The 23,588-nt window shown below is 40.3% G+C and overlaps 1 protein-coding gene across 1 annotated transcript in view; it reads left to right on the top strand.

Moving 5' to 3' along the window:
- Positions 1–16,959, top strand: part of WWTR1 (WW domain containing transcription regulator 1) — a 147,853-nt gene extending 130,894 nt beyond the window's left edge. The window contains exons 5-7 of the mRNA XM_047784445.1: positions 7,250–7,383; positions 9,779–9,891; positions 13,653–16,959. Coding sequence (XP_047640401.1) covers positions 7,250–7,383; positions 9,779–9,891; positions 13,653–13,837 — 432 coding nt within the window. The 3' untranslated portion in view covers positions 13,838–16,959. The remainder of the gene's footprint in view (positions 1–7,249; positions 7,384–9,778; positions 9,892–13,652) is intronic.
- The last annotated feature ends 6,629 nt before the right edge of the window (positions 16,960–23,588 follow it).

Genomic DNA, 23,588 nt, shown 5'->3' with positions numbered 1-23,588 from the left:
GGAGGTGCTCCCTCAGCCCAGGACGGACTGGGCTGCAGGATGCTTTCACTGCTGTTTGCTTTCTCACCTCCTCTGTTGATTTATTCCACAGGCAGGCTGCAGGCCAGTGGGGAGCTGGAAGGAAGGGAGGTTTGTCGTTTGCTTCCAGGGACACCTTCCTCTTACAAATCGGTTTTTGTCTTTCACCCCCCTCAATGCCCCCCCCCCCCTCGCCCCAGCTATTTTACACACTACCCCCTCCCCCAGCCCCTAAGGGAGGGTGTTTTTTAACCCTCATATAATTATTTGTTTCCGGGAGCTAGATGGAGGACCGAAAACTCTGAAAGACAGTCTCTCGCCTTTATTTGCATCCGTCTTTCCACCCCCAGCTTGGATGTAGAGAAAAAATAAAGTTGTGGTGGAGGAGTGTAGGGGTGGGGTTACCAGGGACATCTTTCCAGATCTTTCTGAAACTGGCCTTTAAGATCTGAACTTGGAACTTTGCTAGATGTGCTTGCGAGTTCCCAGGACACTAGCTCCACCCATATACATTGAAAAGGATCAGAGGATCCATCCAGCTCAATCTCTTTTCCAATTCAGAGGGAGAAAACGTGTTCAGGATAGTGAAACAGGCCACTTCATTAGATCCTAAACTGCCGGAAGGAGGGGGGTTGTTATTTCCTTTTTTTGGCTGGGAAAACAGACTCAGAGAACTGAAATAACTTGCCCAGTTCCTACAGACAGTAGGTGAAAAGGCCGAAAATTTGAGGTCTGCCAACCTCAACCTTGGCTCTCCTCTCTCTGCCACTATTTGCAGAGGGACTGTGAGAACCGGGGCCAGATCCTGGGAAAGTTGCTTAGCTCTCTGTGCCTCAGTTTCCTCGTCCATAAAATGGAGACAACTGGGTTGTCACAAGGATGAAATGAAATAGCAGGTTAAAGCACTTAGGACAGTGCTTCATAAGTAGTAAGTGACATGCAAGTATTAGCTAATATCTCTGCCTCCTAAAACATTCTATTAACAGTCCAGCAAGATGTGTTTTATAAGCCACTTTTCTTTTTCTTTATGCCTTCAGCACATGGAAGTTCCTGAGCCTGGGATCAAACCTGTGCCGCAGCAGTAACAATGCCAGATCCTTAACCCACTGAGCTACAAGGGAACTCCAAACCACTTTTTTTTTTTTTTTTCCAGATGAGCGAACTGTCAAGAAAGTTTAAAAATGTAGTCCAAGATGTTATAGCTTGGGAGTAGCTGAGCTGGGACTTAAGCTTGCATCATTCCAATTCCAGGGACACTGTGCCAAGCCTTGATCATGTCCAGTAACATTTAACCCTCAACAACTTCTTGAAAATTCCAGTGGCCAGTAGCTCAGAGAATGGAGAAGCCAGTTCTACCACTCAATAGACTACTAACTAGAAAGCTTCCCTCTGGAATAGAAGGCATCGTCCTTCTTCATGTGACAGTCCATTAGTAGTTGAGGAGCTGTGATGTGCCCACTCAAGTCTCTTTTAAAACAGTCCCTTTGTAAGTTCCTGTCGTGGCTCAGTGGAAACGAATCTAACTAGTATCCATGAGGACGCAGGTTCGATCCCTGGCCTTGCTTGGCGGGTTAAGGATCTGGCGTTGCTGTGAGAGGTGGTGTAGTTTGCAGATTCGGCTTGGATCTGGCGTTGTTGTGGCTGTGATGTAGGCTGGCGGCTACAGCTCTGAGTCAACCCCTAGCCCGAGACTCTCCATACGCCTTGGGTGCAGCCCTAAAAAGACCAAAAAATAAAATATATATAAAAAAAAATGAAATAGTCCCCTTGTATCTTCCTAGGACATGACACCCTGACCTCTCCCCATCCTTATTTTTCTCCTCTGGCGACTCTGTAAAATACTGTGACAAAGTGTAGAACATGGGAGGCCGCTTTGCACGGGGAAGTTGACTAGAGGCGGGCAGGTTGGTTGGTAGCTCTAGAGAAGCAGTGTGGACTACGTGGATTGAAAAGGAGGTCTGGAGCATGTACACATCAGGGAGAGGGATCCCACAAAGAATGGCCCTTTTTTTTTTTTTTTTGCCTTTTCTAGGGCCACACCTGCGGCATATGGAGGTTCCCAGGTTAGGGGTCTAATGGGAGCTGTAGCTGCCAAGCCTATGCCAGAGCCACAGCAATGCGGGATCTGACCCGCGTCTGTGACCTATACCACAGCTCACGGCAACGCCAGATCCTTAACCCACTGAGCAAGGCCGGGATCGAACCCGCAACCTCCTGGTTCTTAGTCGAATTCATTAACCACTGAGCCACGATGGGAACTCCTCCAGCATTTTTTTTTATTACAGTCTGTCTCCCCTCTAGAATCCTCAGTGAGGCAGGATGCTGTCTGTGTTGTTTATGGCTGTATTCCTGCTGCCGAGAACAGTACCTGGCACCTGGTAATCTCCGTGGTATTTTTAAAAATATAAATACAGGTGCACATGAATGCGTCGTGGGAGCTGAGAGAGACAGCTGACTGAGATTTGGAGCTGGGATAGGTGGTGATGGCATAAGGAGGAAGCTTGAAGTTAGTAGGAAGGGCTGCTTTGTGGCTAGATGAGGAGTGTACTGTGAGATGTGGAGTTTCAGACTCCAGCTGGACACGTTTATTTTGGACTTCAGGGCTGGGAGAGGGGAAGGTAATGGTTTGCTGTGGTTACGGTTGTCAGGGACGGCTTGCTGGAAAAGGTGTCAGAACCCCCTTTGGGTTGGAGAGTTATGGCTCAATGAAGAGGGACCCAAAGCACTGAGAAGTCCAAGAAACTGAAGACTTTTTCAGAAGGACAGGGTGGGTGGGGGTGGAAGGGACCCTGGGAAAGGATCTGTGAACAGACTTGCTGAACTGGAGTGGAGGTGGGAGATGAGACAGACCCAGGGGCTCAGATGTGTCTCCAGCTTAGCATGTTATCCTGCTTGGAGTAGGGGGAGCTGCGGAGGGAGCATGGTGTTTGGAGGCCTGAGTCCTGTTTTGGACCAGCCTTGTTCAACTGTCCCCCTGTTTCCATGTCAGTTTACTTAGTCCAGTGCCCCTGGCATTGGTCTTTGCTTTAGCTGTTTTAGTTCCAGCAGTCTTGTCTGCCACATCTTGCTCAAACTAAAGTCAGGTGTTTGCCTTTCATAACTGCCCCTGCAAGGGCAGCAGATGTCATGTGGCAGCCAAATCATACTGAGTCCGAGGCTTAATTTTATACCTAAGTTTAGTGTGTTTGTTTGTTTTAATACAAATCCTCTCTTGTTTGGATGAGGACATGTTAGTGACCTTCCTCTCTTCCTCCTTTCCTTCCTTCCTTTCATTTCTTCTTCTTCTTCTTCCTCTTCTTGTTTTCTTGGCTTAAGGATTCAGCAACTTGATGTGGGATCTCAGTTCCCAGACTAGTGGACTGAGCCAGGGCCACAGTGGTGGAAGCACTGATTCCTAACCACTAGAACACCAGGGAACTCCCAATTCTTTTATTTTCAAGGCTTAGGTTTTGTACTGCTTTTCTTCTTCAATTTATGAACAAAAATAGGCAACTATTTTCCTTCTAAAAAGGCTACAATTTAAAAAATTCTAAATATGGGACTATTATATTATGAAATATAATTGAGTGAAATGAAACTTCTCACCATTCTCCATTTATACTAAAAAATGAATTTTACGCTATACAAAAAGGTTTACAAAACCTCTCTTTGTTAGAAGAAGAAGTTGTAGTAGTAATTTTCTTAGCCTTGCTGACTCATGGTGAGTTTTACATTTGGTTTAATCCTTTCAAGGTGAAAGTTGACCAGGAAGAAGTGTCAAACCATGTAAAGTGGATTAGTTCCATGTGATAGTATGACTTTTAAGATTGTTTATTTTTGTTTTCTGGGATTGGACTACAAGGCAAGAGATGATAATAATCATAATATTTAGTTAACATTTATTAAGTGATCTCATGTACGAGTGCACCACAGCTACCCTACTTGGTGGATGCTATTATTATCCCCAATTTACAAATGAGGAACAAAGAAGTTAGATAACTGGCTGGGAGATGGCCTGGCCAGGATTCAAATCCAAGCATCTGGCCCTGGAATCCCTGTTTCTGACCACTCTGCCCTCCTGTTCATCTTCTGTGTTGGGAGTAGGAAAAACACAGTGGGGTCATTTCACTAGGATGGAGTTTGAGCCTGACTAGTTGGGATGTATAAAATTGACTGTTGTTTTACTCATATTTGTGGTTGGAGCTGAGAACTGAATGTTCTTAGTTAATTTTTTCTTTTATTATTAATTACAATGTAAAATATTTCCACTTGAATCCCAGTGGATTCATTGCTTCTTCACTGAGCAAGTATTTATCAAGTACATATGTGCCTGGGTTGTTACACACAGTGGGGATATAGGAGTCAACCTGACAAATAAGATCCTTTTCCTCCTGAAGCTTACATTCTAAAGAGAAAGATAGGCAATAAATCCATTAGTTGCTATGAAGAACCGCCGAAGAGATGGCAGCTGTAGAGACAGACATCAGTGAGGGAGGGAACGCTAGGAAGATCTGAGGATTATGTTCCAAGTAGAAGGAACAGTTGGAGCTGGAAGTGAGGAACAGTGGAGGGGAGTGAGGGGATGCGGGGAGCATGTTCAAGACAAAAGAGAAGACAGGGCTGTCAGGCAGGCTTCTGGGCCATCATCCAGGTGGGATAGGGAGCAGATGGGTTTAGAGCTAGGGGCCAGCCTAATCTTCACAGTGCCTACTGTGACCCAAGAAAAACCTTAGAATAATCTCGGAGAAAGTGTTGCCCCCCCCTCGAGAAATTTTCTCAGACTGGCTTAATTTATATTTCAAAGTGAGTCTTCAAGTATATTCAACACTCTTTCTGTATTCTCGCTTATGTGTTAGTCATTTGAAGGTGAAAAGGATACTGTGAGCCCCCTACAGGCAGAACGTGGCATTGCCTTCTGTGATGTTCAGGGTCAAGTCCTCAAGAGTTAGGGAAACAACATTATGGTGAAGAATGGAACTTCAGTTATCTTTCATTTAAAATAGCAGGAACAGATGTGAAATGGCAGCACTGTGAAATGTTCCCTGATATAGTAATGGCTCTTCCAGCTTTGGTTATTATAAATAGGACTTTTGAATTTTATTTGTATATTTAGCTATACACAAGCATTCTTTTTAAAATGCATGTTGTATCTATTTGAACTATTCCAGAAGTAATTTAAATGAAGGGGAAATTTTAAAACTATATATTTTGTATCTGTGTTCTCACATTTTTCTTTTAAGTTGAACATTTTATTTTCATATTATGTCACTACAGATGACATAGTTCATATGCATTGTGTGTTTTGTGTGTGCGTGTGTGTGCACGTGTGTGTGTGTGTATATATATATATATATATATATATATATATATATATATATCCAATGGAGTTCCAAAAATGATTCTTATTGTGTGTAAATTCATACTACCTGGAAATTGCAAATTCAACTAGTGCTTTTAGGATATATGATGATAAAATTGTATCACGTATAAAGAAATGCATCAATCTCTTCAGGTCGTTTAAACGGGTATCCATTAAGAGCTAAACCCACATTTATTCAGAATAGTTGGAGAACTGGGACATTCTAGTTGATTTTTTTTTTTTTGACAATGATGGTTATTGCCCAAAGATCTTTGTAGATACAGTTTATAAAGGACTAGGAATTATATCATTGACCAGCTATTTTCGACTGTGGTTTGTGTAGCTGAGTGTGTTTGAGGAGTTGGTGGGCTCTGTACCCTCATGCCAGCTCCAGTCCTTGTTATTTTTGTGTATGAGGCCTCCATGTAAGCTTTGGCTGGAAGATAAAGTTTCTAACGCACACTGCCTACCATATAAAAACAGCTATCGGGAAATAATTCATTTATTCTGGATTTATTCAGAAGATACTTCCAAAGTTGAGATTACGGACTAAAATTCCCCCTTAAAAAATCTCCATTTTTTGGTTTGCTTTTTATAGATTACTGGATAAAATTTGTTAGTTAAGTATTTGATCATTTGCCATTTGGATGAGCATAAGTGAACTAGAAGCCCTTTCTAGACAAGAGTATTTATTTCTGTATAAGTCAGCAGTGCAGTTTCTTATCAACCAGGCCTCTCACGGTCTATAAGAGTCATGCTACCATAACTCCTGAACTCTAGTAACCGAAAGCTTTTATAGCCGATGACTTCACTAGACTTGTCTAGACAGCAGTTTCTCTCTAAAATCATAGCATGCAAGCGCTGGAAGAGCTTTAAACAGGCACTGTAACTCAGATGCCTAAATATTCTGCTTGCCATGGTAGCCATGGTTTTGGGGTTTGAGGGATGGTGAGAGCAATGACTTCAGCCTGGGTAGTGGGAAACTAATAGGCATAAATATGGGAAAGGCCTAACTTTGGTCAGGGGAACAAGGATAAATATACAAAAGTATCACTGTGGAAACGGCAGCACATTTGAAAGGAATTTTATGTCTGGTCATATTTGTCAAAATGGAAGAAATTTCCTGGAGGTTATATCTCAAGAAAGTAATTGCAGTCAAATTAGTAACCTTTTGGATTGACTTTCCTTGGCACAGTAATGCATGCCAACTAAAAAAAAAAAAAAGTGATGCTTGTGTTTTAATTTTTTTCTGATGAAATCCATATGCTATCAAATGGTTGTCAGTGGGATTTGGATTGCATCTGCATGGTTCCCCAAGCTCCAGCCATTTTAGTCAGCAAAATAATTAGTCAAAGAGAAAAACTGATTGACTAACAAAGCTTTTAACTGATTGTTTTTGCTCTCCCGATTATTGACATAAAACTGCCAGATGTGATTTAAGGCAGAGCCTGAACTCTAATTTCACAGCTTTACTGGCCTGTAAGTGGCAAAAACCAGAATGCACCTGCCAGTCTAAAGGAGTCCAGTTGTTTTGATTGACTTAGATTTATGATCTGAGCACCTGGGATAAAAATAGCCTTGTCTCTGAGAAAGTGTCTTTATATGATTTGAATATTTAAACAATTGGATGGGTTGGACACTTGCTAACTAAGTGCCTCAAGGGCAGATATTACATGAGTTTCTCATTAACTTTGTGACTGTGAGAAAGTGACATGCTGGTAGGACTTTCTTCAGAGGAATAACACTAATGATTTCCTGATTATTTTGACCTATGGGGGATAAAGTGCTTTTCTGTTTGGTGAAAAGTTTTTATGCAAAGCATCATTTGCTCCCATCCTTGTGACAATGAGTGAATAACTGTCACCTCTCCCTCTGACTGTCGTATTTCTGTAGGAAGCCGCCCTCTGTAGACAGCTCCCCATGGAAGCCGAGACTCTGCCCACAGTTCAAGCTGCCGTCAACCCACCCGCCATGACCCCGGACATGAGGTCCATCACTAACAATAGCTCAGATCCTTTCCTCAATGGGTAAGTCAACACTTGGGGTGACTTATTTTTGCTTTCTTTATTGTGTGGTTTAGAGTGTAACAAAGCTTTGTTTATGTTGTATGAAGTTAGGGATTTTGGATGGAGGTTGGGGTCAGTAGGCAAAAAAAAAAAAAAGAAAACAGAGGAAGAAGTCATCTACCTTTTTAAATCTCAAATTCAAAAATTGGTGCTATGAAATGGAGTAAACCCCTAATCAGTAACTTGAAAATGAGGATGGAATTATGACTTCAGTGGGTTAGTATCATGTAGTAGTTATTTATAGATATATATTTATTTAAATTTTTTATTATAGTTGATTTACAATGTTCTGTCAATTTCTACTGTACAACAAAGCGACCCAGTCAATTATATATATTCTTTTTCTCACATTATCCTCCATCATGTTCCCACAAGTGACTAGATAATAGTTCCCTGGGCTATACAGCAGGATCTTATTGCTTATCCACTCCAGATGCAATAGTTTGAATCTACTAACCCCAGAATCCCAGTCCATCCCACTCCCTCCCCTTCCCTTTTGGCAACCACAAGTCTGTTCTCCATGTCCATGAGTGCTTTTTTTTTTGTTTTTTTAGTTAGGTTCATTTATGCCATATTTTAGATTCCATATATAAGTAATATTGTATGGTATTTGTCTTTCTCTTTGTGACTTACTTCACTATGAGAACCTCTAGTTCCATCCATGTTGCTGCAAATGGCATTATTTTGTTCTTTTTTATGACTGAGTAGTATTCCATTGTATGTATGTACCACATCTTCTTAATCCATTCATCTGTCAATGGACATTTAGGTTGTTTCCATGTCTTGGCTATTGTGAATAGTGCTGTGATGAACATATGGGTGCATGTATCTTTTTCAATGAAAGTTTTGTCCAGATATATGCCCAGGAACGGGATTTCTGGGTCATATGGTAGTTCTGTATTTAGTTTTCTAAGGTACCTCCATACTGTTTTCCATAGTGGTTGTACCAATTTACATTCCCATCAACAGTGAAGGAGGGTACCCTTTTCTCCACATCCTCTCCAGCATTTGTTATGTATTTATTTACTAAAGTATAATTGATTTACAGTGTTGTGTCAATTTCTGCTATACAGCAAAGTGACCCAGTCATATGTGTATATACATTCTTTTTCTCATATTATCTTCCATCATATTCTAGCACAAGAGATAGGATACAGTTCTCTGTGTTATGCTGTAATTATTTAGAGGAATCTTGTGGTTTTACATAGCCAATAGGGCGATAAAAGTATGTTATATGGCAAATATGGAGCAAAACAACTTGAGTTGATGCGTCTGGTGAAATGTGACTGAGATCTGTAGTTTAGTTAATGGTATTATACACTGTCAGCCCCTGATGTTGATCATTATGCTATGGTTAAGCACCATGTCCTTCAAGAAGCTGGGTACGGGATGCACAGAGACTCTGTACTTTTGTTACATCTTCTCTGCAAGTCTAAAATTATTATCTCACAATTTAAATATCAATTAAAACAAATAGGTATTGTTTTAAAATATGAAACATATGAATAGAAGAAAAAGATAATTTAGCCAGAAATACCTTTATGAGTAAAAGAAATCAACCTTAACTGTAGCCTTTTAAACCCAAGTAAAGAGCAGTTTTCTATTTCCTATGTCTTTCTTGCCCTTGCAGAGACTTCTGATAAATAAGCAAATAAATTTTGAAAGTTATTAAAAACAGAGAGAAAGATGAAAACAAAAAGTAACCAAAATAATCAAGGAAAAGAGTTTTTAAATGACTGATTTAAAAATACTTCACATGTACATAAAATTATAAAGAATAACTTAAGATTTACCCATATACCCAACACCCAGATTTACCACATTTCCATAGATCTTATTTTTTTAATAAGTATTAAAATTAATATTTCATCTCATCCCTGCCACTACTGAAATCCATTTCTTTCCCTCATTCCCCCCCAGTGGTATCCACTATTTGGAAATGGATGTGTATCCATTACATGTTAGAAAAATTGTTGAAGTATAGTTGATTTAAAATGTGTTAGTTTCTGCTATACAGCCATGTGACTCAGTTATACATATATATTCTTTTCCATTACGATTTATCACAGGGTATTGAATATAGTTCCCTGCTGAACAGTAGGACCTTGTTGTTTATTCATCCTATATATAATAGTTTGTATCTGCTAATTCCAAACTCCCAATCCTTCCCCTCCCCACCTTCACCCCACCCCTTGGCAACCACAAGTCCATTCTCTATGTCTATGAGTCTGTTTTTGTTGTGTAGATAAGTTCATTTGTGTCGAAATTTTAGATTCCACGTAAAAGTGATACCGTATGGCATTTGTTTGTGACTGTATTCTATTTTTGACATTTCTTTCCATTTTTTGCTCCACAGGGGACCATATCATTCAAGGGAGCAGAGCACCGACAGTGGCCTGGGGTTAGGCTGCTACAGTGTCCCCACGACTCCAGAGGACTTCCTCAGCAACGTGGATGAGATGGACACAGGTAGGATCAGGGCCTGTGAGGAGGGCTCATAATGGGTTTACCCATTATTTATTTTTTATTTGGCCACGTCCATGCCACAGCCATGACCCAAGCTGCTGCAGTGACAATGCTGGATCCTTAACTCACTGTGCCACAGGAGAACTCCCAGGCTTGCACTTTTTTTTTTTTTTTAGGGCCGCACATGAGGCATATGGAAGTTCCCAGGCTACGGGTCAAATTGGAGCTGCAACTGCCAGCCTACACCACAACAACACCGCATCTGAGCCGAATCTGCAACCTACGCCACAACTTTCGGCAACACCAGGTCCTTAACCCACTGAGTGGGGCCAGGGATCGAACCTGCGTCGTTATGGATCCTAGTCAGGATGGTTACCACTGAGCCACAACAGCAGCTTCCGGGCTTGCACTTTTAAGTCGTCTCTTTAGTCATCACAATTCTAAAATCCAACCAGAAGCATTTAACCTCAACAACAACAAAGTGACCGCTGGAAAGCCCCCTAAACCTGGGCACTGTAAATAAACTCTAGCCCTTTCTCCATAGTGGACACAAATATAGTTTTATATGTGAGCATGAGATTTTAATTTCTGCTCTCTTTTCTTTCTCCTCCCCGCCCCCTTGTCCTTGCTTCATAAAACCATTTCCTCGCAATTGCACTAACATACCACTCTCTGCTTTGCCATTCTTCCATAATGGAATATTCGTGCTTTTCTAGCTTTCGGTTATGATGTATGGGCCACCAGTATGCAAGTTTTCTCATGCATTCACTGCATTTGGGAAGCAATTGGCACGGGCATTTGGAAAGTTAAGCAATTCAGAGAATTCTAAATTGTCAGCTCCACGTCCTAACATGGTAACAGTGTTCTCCCACAGCAATTAAATTTAACATAGTCCCTGGCCCTGCCTCAGCTGGTTTCCTGGTTGCCTCCTTTTCTCCATTTCTCCAGGAGTGAGGCTTCCAAATTTGGTTTTAAGAGCCAAATCTAGATTGAATTATCAAAGTCCTCAACTCCCAGAAGATATTCTAGAACCAATATTAAATATCAGCTAACAACAAGGATCTACTGTATAGCCCAGGGAACTATATTCGGTATGTTGAAATAACATATAATGGGAAAGAATCTGAAAAAGAATGTATGTATACACACACACACACACACACACACACACACACACACGCATAAAACTGAATCACTTTGCTGTACAACAGAAACTAACACAATGTTGTAAATCAACTATACTCCAATGGGGGGAAAAAAAAACTAAAAATGGACTTAAAAACATTAAATAACAGCTAACGTGTTAACTATTTGGACTTGTTCATGCAAGTTTCTCCTCCATCATCACTGATGATAGAAAATGGTTCTGTGATGCAGGAGTTCCCGTTGTGGGGCAATGGAAATGAATCTGACTAGGAACCATGAGGCTGCGGGTTTGATCCCTGGCCTCGATCAGTGGGTTACGGATCTGGCATTGTGGTGAGCTGTGGTGTAGGTCACATATGCGTGGCTGTGGCATAGGCCAGAGGCTACAGCTCTGATTGGACCCCTAGCCTGGGAACCTCCATATGCCGCGGGTGTGGCCCTAAAAAGCAAAAAAAAAAAAAGAAAGAAAATGATTCTGTGATGCAAATCATTGCTCTCCCAGTGCAGTTGTCCAGAGTGCCCTTGTTTGTTACCCTCCGCTCCTCCATGACTGTTCTTTGTGCTCTGAAACTAAACGATGGGTCATACAAGAGTCAAATTCGGCCAGAACGTTGGAGCAGCTGTTCCCGGCTCTCTGTGCGGGCTGTCATCTACGTGTTTAGAGAATTGCACAGACTGTCTTGTGAGGAGTCACACAGGAATAGTTTGAACTGTTTGTTTTGTTATTCTTCAATTTATTACTTCAGCCTCCTCCCTCCCTTCCTGCCTCCCTCCCTCTCTTTCTTCATCTCTCTCTTTATTTTTCGGTGTGAGATTTATTTCGCCCTCTTTGTAACAGCCTAATGAAGTGGCTCCTTCCTATGTTTAATAATTGTTTGCTTTCATCTTTTAAACATTGGGACACCAGTAAAGATAAAAAGCAAAGTTAAATAAGAAAAGATCTGGAGATCTAAATCTAAGCTTGATGCTTAAAAATAAAAAAGTAAAAAAGCTGAGGAGTTCCTGAGGTGGAGCAGCAAAGCAAGTTAAGGATTTGGCGTTGTCTCTGAGGCGGTGGGGGTTTGATCCTCAGCACAGCAAGGATCTGGTGTTGCCATGGCTGTGGCATAGGTCCCTGGCCTGGGAACTTCCATATGCTGTGGGTGCAGCTGAAAAAGCGTTAGAAATAAAAAGGATGAATGCTATTCTGTGGCTTTTTAAAATGACATTGAGTGGATAAATGAGGGATGTTTTGAAGCCAACATGTAGAATTAAAGGGTGTCCTGAAAAGAGCATGGTCTTGGCCAGACAGGCAACTGGGTTGGACCTTTGCTTCTCTGCTTCTTAGCAGTGACTTTGGGTGAGTGACATAAACTCCCAGGGCCTCAGATTTCTCACTTATAGAGTGGGAGTAAGGTGCTCACTTCATAGAGTTGTGAGGGGGTCGTGAGGTCATAGAGCTGGGCACCAAGTTTTTTCTCCTCCTTGAAGAAGGATGAAGTGATGTACAAGCTGGCCTTAACCAGGTTAACCTGGTTAAGTGAGTATTAGCCCATTGAATTTAGGGTCACATCTCTGAAGCCTTAATAGGAAGTGGGCATAAACCCTCTCAAGGGGAGATATGAGATTAATTGTAGAGATGATGAAAAGCTGAGAAGTGGGCAAAGCTCAAGTGTAACTAGCAAAATTCTAGTAGACCCACTGACCTCACCCTAACCACATGCCGAGTGGGAAGCAGCCAGCTGAGCACGTCCTTTGCCAAATACACATGGAAACAATAGCTGGACGTGGTGTGAGGATAGAGTAGAGGGAAGAACAAGAGAAAAGGCCGGGAAGTTATCTACCTTCTAGAATATTCTGTGATAACCACACCCTTTTAAGAATTGCTTTGTTTTTTTTGTTTTGTTTTGTTTTGTTTTGTTTTTTGGCCTGTCCCACTATTATTTACTTATTTATTTGTTCTTTTTTTTTTTAAATCTTTTTATGGCTGAAAACATGGCATATGGAGGTTCACAGGCTAGGGGGGTCGAATCAGAGCTGTAGCTGCCGGCTTACACCACAGCCACAGCGACACCAGATCTGAGCCACATCTGCGACCTACACCACATGATCCCTAGAGCTATCAATGAAGATAGCCTTTTAATGACATGGTTAAGAGAAACTCCTCACTGCTGTCTTTGAACATAAAGAGGGATGTTAGGGACAAATTTAAGCTTACAGTTAAATCGTTGGATTACAGCTCCGGGATAAGGCTTTTATGCAGTCACGGCCTCTCAACTCTTGGCACCCATCGTAGGTCAGATCCACAGTGCCTTCACCTGCTCCTTTGCTGTCTCCCTGGACTTACCCATTCTGGACCATGCTCACCCAGAACAATAAAAGATTCACCTGGAAAAAAAAAAAAAAAGATTCACCTGGCACCTCTGCATCTCTCGTGGGGAAGCATCACCAACTCAGTTTCAGTAACATGGCAGCTGTGGTTTGCACAGAGATGAAATAGTTTAGATCTGCAGCAATAAAATCTTCTGATGGAATGTAGACATGGTGAAATAAAGAGAGTTATGCTACCACTTGAGTTTGTCCCTCTTTCAACAGCTTAGAAAAAGGAATTAAAATGGTTTCGTTTCATTCTGTTACAGGAGAAAATGCAGGACCCACACCCATGAACATCAATCCTCAGCAGACCCGTTTCCCTGATTTTCTTGACTGTCTTCCGGGAACAAATGTTGATCTAGGAACTTTGGAGTCTGAAGATCTGATCCCTCTCTTCAATGATGTTGAGTCTGCTCTGAACAAAAGCGAGCCCTTTCTAACCTGGCTGTAATCAATACCATTGTAGCTTGGATGCAGCCGTGACCTGACATTTCCTGGGCCTCTTGGAAAACATGATGGAGCAGAGCAAGTCTGCAGGTGTGCTGCTTTCTGCCTCCATGACGCATGCTCCCTCCTTTCCTTGTGGCCAGTTTAATCATTGCCTGGATTTGATTGACAGTAACTTAAGTTCAACCCAAATAAACATTCTAGTTTCATTTTCTGCAAGCCTGCATTCCTGTGATGGCTTAAGCAGAATTGTTTCTGCAGAGTTAATTATGCAGAATTGCTTCTCTGCTTTTCTCTCTGCTGCCCCATGACTAAGCTTTATGGGTGTTAGTTGAAATTTATACATCAATTAATTATAAACCATGAAGAGCTGACCACAAGCAGTGACAGGCGGCTCGGTCCAGGAAATGTACACAAAATTAGACCTGATTTACAGTTTCAAAAACTGTATTGATGACCTTAGTACCAGATGCTTTAAAAAAATATTTAACTTGAGCTTTAAAAATCATTGTACGGATAGTAAAATTCTGCTGTTTGGAATACAATGTAGTATTGAATCCGTGCTAGTTCTGGTAGTTCTTCTTTGTATTTACAAAGGCGCATGCAGTCCCATTGCAGTTTCTCCTTCTTCATTTTACTGCACAGCATCTAAATAACTAATCCTTTCAGCAGGAGAGTAACGGCAGCATTAGTCACAGTTCCTACTCTAAGATCTTATGAAAGAAACCTGTTTGGTACTCATTATGAACATTTATTAGACAGAAGTTTTGAAAATTACAAGTTGGATTTTTTTTTTTAAATTGCAGCTTAGACCTTGATGTTTATTTTGTCAAGCACTATCATTTCGTAGCTGATGACAGAGGGCAGCCGAATGTTTTTGATAAATCAGTGGCAACTGAATTTTTGCCTTTTGAAACTATCCTAAAAACATTAGGACAACATAGCTTTCAACCTGATGGCACACACAGTAAGCTGTCACTTTTTTAAATGCTGAAGCCTTTGATCGGTTTTGCTTCTTTCAAGATTTGAGGTATTTAAAATCATTTTATCTATGAAACTGTTTGAAGGATGAAGCAGATCTCTGACTGACATGTAAAAATATGCCACCTGAGGGTGTATGGTGGAGACATGTTTCTGAAGTCATTACAGTTGATTCCTAAGTATATTATCCTAACCCTGTTTGCTACAGTTGGTATAAAAAGGCCTGAAATATGTACTCAATACCTCTTATGTAACCAAAACCATTTTTTATTAGCTTTTAAGGACTGAGAGGGAGCATCGGGTTCACCGGGCGTGTGCTCTGCCTGCATTGCCAATGAAGTCCTCAACTGTTTAATATTTTGACATTATTTATAATCTATGAATTTAATATCTCTTTTGGAAAGACATTAATACTGCAGGTCTCTGAGAGGAACCTTCCCATTCCCAAGGGGCTGATTTGCTGGGGATCTTTCATGGGATCCTTTTCAATCTACCAGGATCTAGACGAGCAGAATTCATCTTATCTTGTTGGAAAGAAGGCAAGTGTAAAGGTCAGAGATGAAGTAGAAAAGCAGTGGAATAGAGTGGAAAGGATGCCAGGTGTGAAATGGAAATAGACAAGCCAGAGTACCCCTAAAGCAAGACGAGCAGGAGGTCTGAGAAGTGCCCCAAGGAACAAAGCAACGATTTCCTCCTACAACCTTTGTATCCAAAGACTCTGTTGTGGAAGGAAAGCAGGCTTCGGTGCACTTTATGTGGGAGAAGGAGGAGCAGGACTGGTGTTGCCCAGTCCGTGCCAATATTAGGTATGTAGGCGGACAAGAACATACACCTACGGTTGTTTCCAACACAATGAAGTAACTTTTTTTTTTTTCCTGAAGGACCCATGGTTTCTGTTCCTCTGACTCCTTCTCTCTTCCTCGAAGCGCCCTGAGAGAGATGGGGGTAGATGTTTCTGTTGCTACTAAATTGAAGGGAGCACTACTTCTTTTTCTCTCGTGTTAGTAATAATTGCAAAAAAGCTTTGTGCGTTCTTTCTAAGAAAAAGCAAAAAAACAAACAAAAAAATTTATAACCCCACCAAAACAAGGGACCTAATAAAACTGAGCAGTGTTACTGTATTTTTAAAAAAATATTTTTGTAGACTCATTTTCAGGTTATTAAACATAAAAGAAACATATCCCTCTTTTTTTAAAGTAGTTAAAACATCGATGATTTTTATTGTCAGTTTTTAGACGTAATTTCCTAGTAAGCTTGTGGCATTAGAAAAATAGATTAATTTTTTTAGTGAAATTAGTTGGAACATTTATTAATGAACATAACAAATATTTTTCCAGAGTTAAATATGGACCTTGACTATGTGTTTACTAATAATAAATGAAGCCAGATAGAATTTTTTTTTTTAAGGTCATAAAATATGGCCTTTGTTAAAGAACACTAAAGCTAGAAATCTAAAGTAAGAACAACTTTTTAAAGGCTATTTCCTATTATTGTTTGTGTTTAAAGCCCTGCAGAATTCATGATAAGGTGCTATTTATACTATATTTCTTATTATAAAACAACTGCCAGAATATCTTGTCTTTTTAGTCCTAAGTCAATCAATAGATGTCAACATTTTATCCAATAATTTTGCAGAGAAAAGGCATATTAAAAATTGAAATAAAAAATAATTTCAGAGTTCTTTCTTTTAAGATATTGTATTTAGGATGTGAAATGCCATTTCTTTCATGGACTATTCAACACAGCGTAAAACATTTAGTCTCCTGGGGGTACTGCTGACTCCAGCGTGGGAGAAAAGCTCTCTGTGGAGGAAGGTTATCTGGATTGAGAGAATGCAACATTCATGAACAATAAAAGCTGTTAAAAGGAAATTGTAGATTAACTTAATTGGGAAAATAGGTGATTGACAGAGACTGTTTCCCTAACACACTACAGCATTTATGTGTTAGTACTTTAATTTAAAAAAAATTATTTCTACTTTTTGTAGTATGACATATGTGTGTTTATTTTTAATTTAGATTGCTATGCATACAGAAAGTATGCAGAAAAATCAGTCAGTCAGATCAAACCATTTTACCTGGAGTTTGGTACTGGTTTTTACTTCTCTGATTCTGTATAAGAAAAATAAATACAATTGAATTTCCACTTGGAGCCTTTATCTTGTCATTATTTGTGTGTGTTCCTTTCACTTAGGGCTTTGGGTGGTACTGAGGAAAGGCTTATGTAACATTCTGGCAGACAAACAAAGAAAGAAAATTTTGTAGGCAAATATTTTTTTTGGTTCAAATGCCTTCAATATTCTAAATATCCACAGAATTCTGATTTCCATTGTATTTGAATTTACTCCCTGAGACTTTACATATATATAAAAAAATCACATTGTCGTTTCAACACCCTCACAGATTTGACAGAGACATCACAAACACAAAAAGCTAGAAATGCATAGGAATTTACATCCTACAAGAGGGCCTTTGGCCAATCACAGGTAGGCATGTAACTTCCATTCCAGAGTGAGTCCTCTGTTGGGATCATGCAGAAACTACCTTCTGTGGGATTTTGCCTGAAAGCACACTTGCTATTTTCTCCCCTTTCTGGTGCTGTTTCCCTGACTCTCTTACCAGTTTCTCCTATAAACAACCACTTCCTTGATAAATCCTTGCTTAAACAATGCTCTCTTAGTAAGTCACTTGTACATGATTACTTATATCTGTTCTGGAAACCAGACCTAAGATAGCATCCAGAACATACAACACACTCTTGCAAATCAATAAGAAAAACAAGCAATTCAGGAGTTTCCGTCATGGCTCAGCAGTTATCGAACCTGACTAGCATCCATGAGGACTCAGGTTCAATCCTTGGTCTCCCTCTGTGGGTTAGGGACCATGATGTAACTGTGATGTAGATCGCAGACACGGCTTGGATCCTGCCACATTGCTGTGGCTGTGGTGTAGGTTGGAAGCTACAGTTCCAATTAGACCCCTAGCCTGAGAACCTCTATATGTTGCAGCTGCAGCCCTAAAACGACAAAAAAAAAAAAAAAAAAAATGCAATCCAGTTGAAATACAGTGTAAGGAGTAAGGATATAAATTGAAATATTTTGCAGTGGGAAACTGGATGCCAAATAATTTCCCAACCTCAGTACTCATCAGGAAAATGGAAATTAGTTAGTAATGACATAACATTTCACTTCTATCAAACGGCAAAATAAGAAAGGCTGATAATACCAAGTGTTGGCTAGGATGTGGGGAAGTGGGAGAACAATACACTGCTGGTGGCAGTGTAAATTGATAAAGGCAATTTGTAACTTCCATGAGGCTGGCAACTTGATCTATTTTGTTCACCACTATATCCTCAGTCCTTAAGGCAACGCCCAAAACATAGTAGACACTAAATAGTAAATATTTGTTGACTGAATTAATATTTTGTCACTCTGTGTTCCCCTAGGAAGCAAGTAGTTTCAAAGGGAACATACAGAGAAGAGTGGTTGCAAAATAGGGGGAAAAGAACTTCCTAGACAATTTAATTGATTAAACAAATCTGTCAGACCCAGTCAATGGAGTGACAGCATTGTACCAACCACATTTTTCATCTAGTTGATCAATCTATTTGATAAGTCAGTCTGACAGGCATTGCAGCCAAACCAGCTGAGATCTGGGACTTGTACAATTACAGTGTATTCAATTTTTTTTTCTTTTTACAATCTACTAAATATTCATATATGGGTGTTTCCCATGAAAAACTGTAGCCACTATATTTTAAGTTTTTCCCTGGGGCACTCTAAAAAAAATTATGACTAAATATTGTGTGGACATCAAAGTTTCTGGATATATAGTTTACTTGACTTCCAATGAGAGCCTATGTGAAAGTATTGTGTTAGGTTAAAATCTGGAGAAGCTATGATACCCGCCTTGCTGTCCAGAATAGTTAAATGTATGTAATATATCAAAATGAATACACAATAAAGATCAGATGCATTATGTCATATGAGGAAGACTTTTTGAATGAGATTCTGGTCCCTGGCATGAAATGGGTCTATGGATTCTGGCCCTAAAATGGAATGGATTTATTCCAGGGATGTCTCAGAACGTCTGGTACATTCAGGTCCTCAGAGCAGAATTCCTTAAAATGTTCTCCAAAATGTTCCCAATGTTAAAGATTCACCAAAACAATTAACCAATGCATTTTTATTTTTGCATCATCTCTGAAGCCTTCAGGAAACTGACCAAAGCTTGAGATGCTGTTCACAGAGAGATGTTCATACACATATGTCACACTCAATTCCAGTTGACGCATGGCTTTGTTGAAGCCCTTCCATTGACCTTAGACTCTGCAACTCTTCCCTATAGGCTGTCTTTTGAAATAGGTCCCTTGTAACTTAAAAGTTGATAAAGCATTAAATGGTCATTAGCAGAGATCTATAAGTCGTGTTTAGAAATATTAATTTGTAGATGGTCACAGATAGACATCACAGAGTTTTATATATTCTAAATGGACTTTTTTATAGGTCATTGTCATATTATTAATTGAACAAAAGGATGTAAGCCTCATATGTTTGCAGTTTGAGGATCAAGAGTTGGGTGACCATTTTTTTCTGATTTGCCTGGGCCAGAGGGCTTCCCCCCAAGACTCAGGACTTTCAGTGTTAAATTTGGGAAAGTGCCAGCAAACTGGAAAAATTTGAAAAGTAAGCATCATGTACTCATTGGCAAGACAGACTACATAATTTGTGGGACCCAATGCAAAATGAAAATATGGCTCTTCACCCAGATTTATTAAGATTTTCAAGATGAGGTGTTCCCATTGTGGCTTAGTGGGTTAAGAAACTGACATATGTTTGTGAGAATGCAGGTTCTATCTCTTGTCTCACTTAGTGGGTTAAGGATCTGGCGTTGCCACAAGCTGCAACTTAAGTCACGAATAAGGCTTGGATCTGGCATTGCTGTGGCTGTGGTATAGGCCTCAGCTACAGCTCTGATTTGACCCCTAGCCCAGGAACTTCCATATGCCACAGGTGCAGCCCTAAAAAGAAAAAAGGGAGTTCTCACTGTGGCGTATCAGGATGGGTGGTGTCCTCTGGAGCACTGAGATGCAGGTTCAATCCCCCACCTGGCATAGTGGGTTAAGGATGTGACGTTGCTGGCTCAGATATGATCCCTGGCCTAGGAACTCCATATGCCACAGGGTGGCCAATAAATAAATAAATAAATAAAAATACAGGAATGAAGTATTTCTCAGTCCTTTCTCTAGAGGAGCTTACAGTTTATTAAACAGCTTTACAGTTTAATCAGGGCCATATATTACAGGACAGAAGGGAATGGGAGCTAAGAGTGGGGAAAGAAGAAGAGGAGTGAACAGTCTCAAATAGGCTGTGGTGTCAAGGAATTTCCTAGGCATTTCAGGTAAAGAAAACAGCATATATGAAATCACGAATTTTGAAAGAGGAGTGGTGAAAAGGTCCACATCCCTGGTGGGAGAGTACAGGAAGGCGATGAGGCAGGAGGTGAGGCCAAATAAAGGAGATGCAGAATAGTCCTTAAAGTGGTTTGTATGCTTGTTTCCAGAATTGGAGTTTAATCCAATCAATGAAAACCACAGGAAGATTTCCAAAGGTAGAGTGGTTTGAGAAAAACAGGCAAAGGGAGTTTGCATTTTGGCTCAGTGGTGATGAACAACTTGTATTCATGAGGATGGGAGTTCCATCCCTGGCCTTGATAAGTGGGTTAAGGATCTGGTGTTGCCGTGAGCTGTGGAATAGGTTTCAGACTCAGCTCCAGCTCGGATCTGACGTTGCTGTGGCTATGGTGTAGGCCAGCAGCTGCAGCTGTGCTTCTATATGTGGCAGGTGTGGCCCAAAAAAGAAAGAAGAAAGAAAGAAAGAAAGAAAGAAAGAAAGAAAGAAAGAAAGAAAGAAAGAAGGAAGGAAGGAAGGAAGGAAGGAAGGAAGGAAGGAAGGAAGGAAGGAAGGAAGGAAGGAAAGAAAGAAAGAAAGAAAGAAAGAAAGAAAGAAAGAAAGAAAGAAAGAAAGAAAAAGAAAGAAAGAAAGAAAGAAAGAAAGAAAGAAAGAAAGAAAGAAAGAAAGAAAGAAAGAAAGAAAGAAAGAAAGAAAGAAAAGAATGACAGATAGGAACTCCCACTGTTGTGCAGTGGGTTAAGGATCGGCATTGGTGCATCTGTGGCATAGGCTGCAGCTCTGGCTGAGATTTGATCGCTGGCCCAGGAACTTCTATATGTTGCAGGTGCGACATACCTGCAAAAAGAAACGAGGGATATAATTGCAATTTTCAGAAATCCACTTAACCTTTCTGGTCTCATTCCTTTTCTCTCTCTCTCTCTCTCTTTTTTTTTTTTTAAATTGAGGTACAGTGGGTGTACAATGTTATATACATTTCAGGTGTACAACATAGGAAATTACAAGTTTGAAAATTTTTTCTCCATTTATATCTATTATAAAATATTGGCTATATTCCTTGTAATATATAATATATCCTTGTCGCTTATTTCTTTTATATATAGTAGTATATACTAGGTCTCATTTGTTATTCTTCTTATCTATAAAACTTTCTCATGGCACCAAAACTTTCCCATTCTATAATCTCCCAGTGTTTGAATAGATTTTCTATATTCAGGAGATTGATGGATTTGTGTCAGGTACTACAAAGACACACTCTTTTTCTTACTTTTTGAGAGTCCAATAGTTATAGCAGCTGGAAGATGGGAAACATATTTTACCTATGGCTCTAATCCCCATACATAGCACAGTTTCAGCAAGCATGTTCACAGTGCCCAACCAGAGGGCCTGATTTTTCCACTGTGAGGATTAGGGACTATTTCCAGAAAAAGATTCCTCTCAAATATCTTTCCTGGATAAGGATGAGGTGATTAATTCGGCTATAAATGGAGAAAATTAATTTATAGAATTAGTAGGGATTAATAGTCATTAAATTCTCACACTCTAGAAAGTGAATTGTTTATGGAATTAGCATAGAATAAAATAAGAGTTTCAGAGAATGAGAACAAGGGAAAGATGAATTGGGAAATGTGATTCTGGCACATGCCATGCAGCATTGCAGGTCCTGGAGAAGGTGGCTGTGTGAGTTGAGAAAGGGCATGTGTGGGCAGTCTCCGTTACAAATTTGCCCTGGGCTTCGTTCCTATAACCAGTTAAGAAGTTCAGTGCCAGGCAGCTATTAATTAACATTGTGGCCTTAGTCAAGCTTCTTACGCTACTTACTTAGCTTTTGGAACTGCAGTGTCTTTACATGTAAACTGGCTATTATCCTAAAAAAGGGAGTTACAATGAGTGGCAAAGATCAAGAGAAGTAACTTATGAAGAACACTCAATAATTCCAAAGGTGATGAATACATGTTCATTTCCTTCTTCTTTTTGTTGTTGTTGTTGTTGTTGCTTTATCGGACTTTACCCATGGCATAGAGACGTTCCCATGCTAGGGGTTGAAGCAGAACCACAGCTGCCAGCCTACGCCAGAGCCACAGCAATGCCAGATCTGCCAGATCCGAGATGCGTCTGCAACCTACACCACAGCTCAGGGCAATGCCAGATCCTTAACCCACTGAGTGAGGCCAGGGATTGAACCCGCAACCTCATGGCTCCTAGTCAGATTCGTTTCTGCTGCACCACTACAGGAACTCCTCATTTCCTTCTTTTTTTGGCGAGCTTTTTTCTCTCTTCTTCCCAGGCCACATTTTTCTCTACAGCACTTAACACCATCTGATAGTCTGATGTCATTGTCTCCCCCCATTAACCTGTCAGTGCTATGAGAGCAGGAATTTTTGTTTAGCGTCTAGCACCTTGAACAATGACTAGCACACTGTTCAAAAGTATTTTCAAAATAGCTGTTGAATGAATGAATATGTTTATGGGAGCTTGTCTTTCATGCTGCAACCCTTCCTGTGGACCGTCTTTGACTGGACCAACGCCACTGTTGATTGACTTGTTTGATTCTACTTCTATGTCTTGAATTAAAGAGGCTTTTGGAAAATGCTCAACAGGGAGATTTTAGAGAAAAATTGGATTCTTTAGAAAGATGACCAAATCTACCCCCCTTAGAAACTATCTGCTGCATGATCTGCTGGGCCAAGTTGCTGTCTGAGGGCCCCAGATGGCTTTGTTATGGTGTGGTGACCAGTGCCTGGGAAGGCTGGGGAAGGAGTGGGACATCACAGGAGGGGAAACAGAAGGAAATGCAGAATACTGATAGTTTTGTTACTTTCTTTGCCCTCACCTACATATCCCTTGCCAGGAAGATCTACAGCTTTTGAGTGACAATAAAGTTATTTTTAAGTACATAGGAAAAAAAAAAAAGGAAAAAGTGAGGCATTCTGAGAGCAACGGTCATAATGGAGTCAATGGAAAACTGCCTCAGATTGTCTGCAGCTGTCAGTGTAAAATGTGGATTTCCCTGACTTCCTGCATCTGAATGAGGCCAAGGGCTGGGAATCTGCATTTATTTAGTGTGATTCTGGCACACCCTCAAGTGTGAGGACCACCACATGTGATGAATAGTCTCCAAAATTTTTTATCATGGAGGCCCAACATACGTATGTATGTTGGCCTACTTATTTCTCTCTATATACATAGACGGCTATCCTAGTATATCTTATACATCATAAAACAGTTCACAAAAACAGAAATTTTGAAAGATTGAAAAAGACATATACATTAAATTTTACACGTGGACTTTCTATGCCACATTTTGGATGAGAGGATACAGATAATTCATGCTGATGAAATGTTGTTTAGCTGATCTGCAGGC

This window comes from Phacochoerus africanus, chromosome 1 (assembly GCF_016906955.1).
Source record: "Phacochoerus africanus isolate WHEZ1 chromosome 1, ROS_Pafr_v1, whole genome shotgun sequence".
In the NCBI taxonomy this organism is placed as follows: Eukaryota; Metazoa; Chordata; class Mammalia; order Artiodactyla; family Suidae; genus Phacochoerus; species Phacochoerus africanus.
Note: the sequence above shows the minus strand (reverse complement) of the source record. Positions and strands in the feature narration are given on the sequence as shown.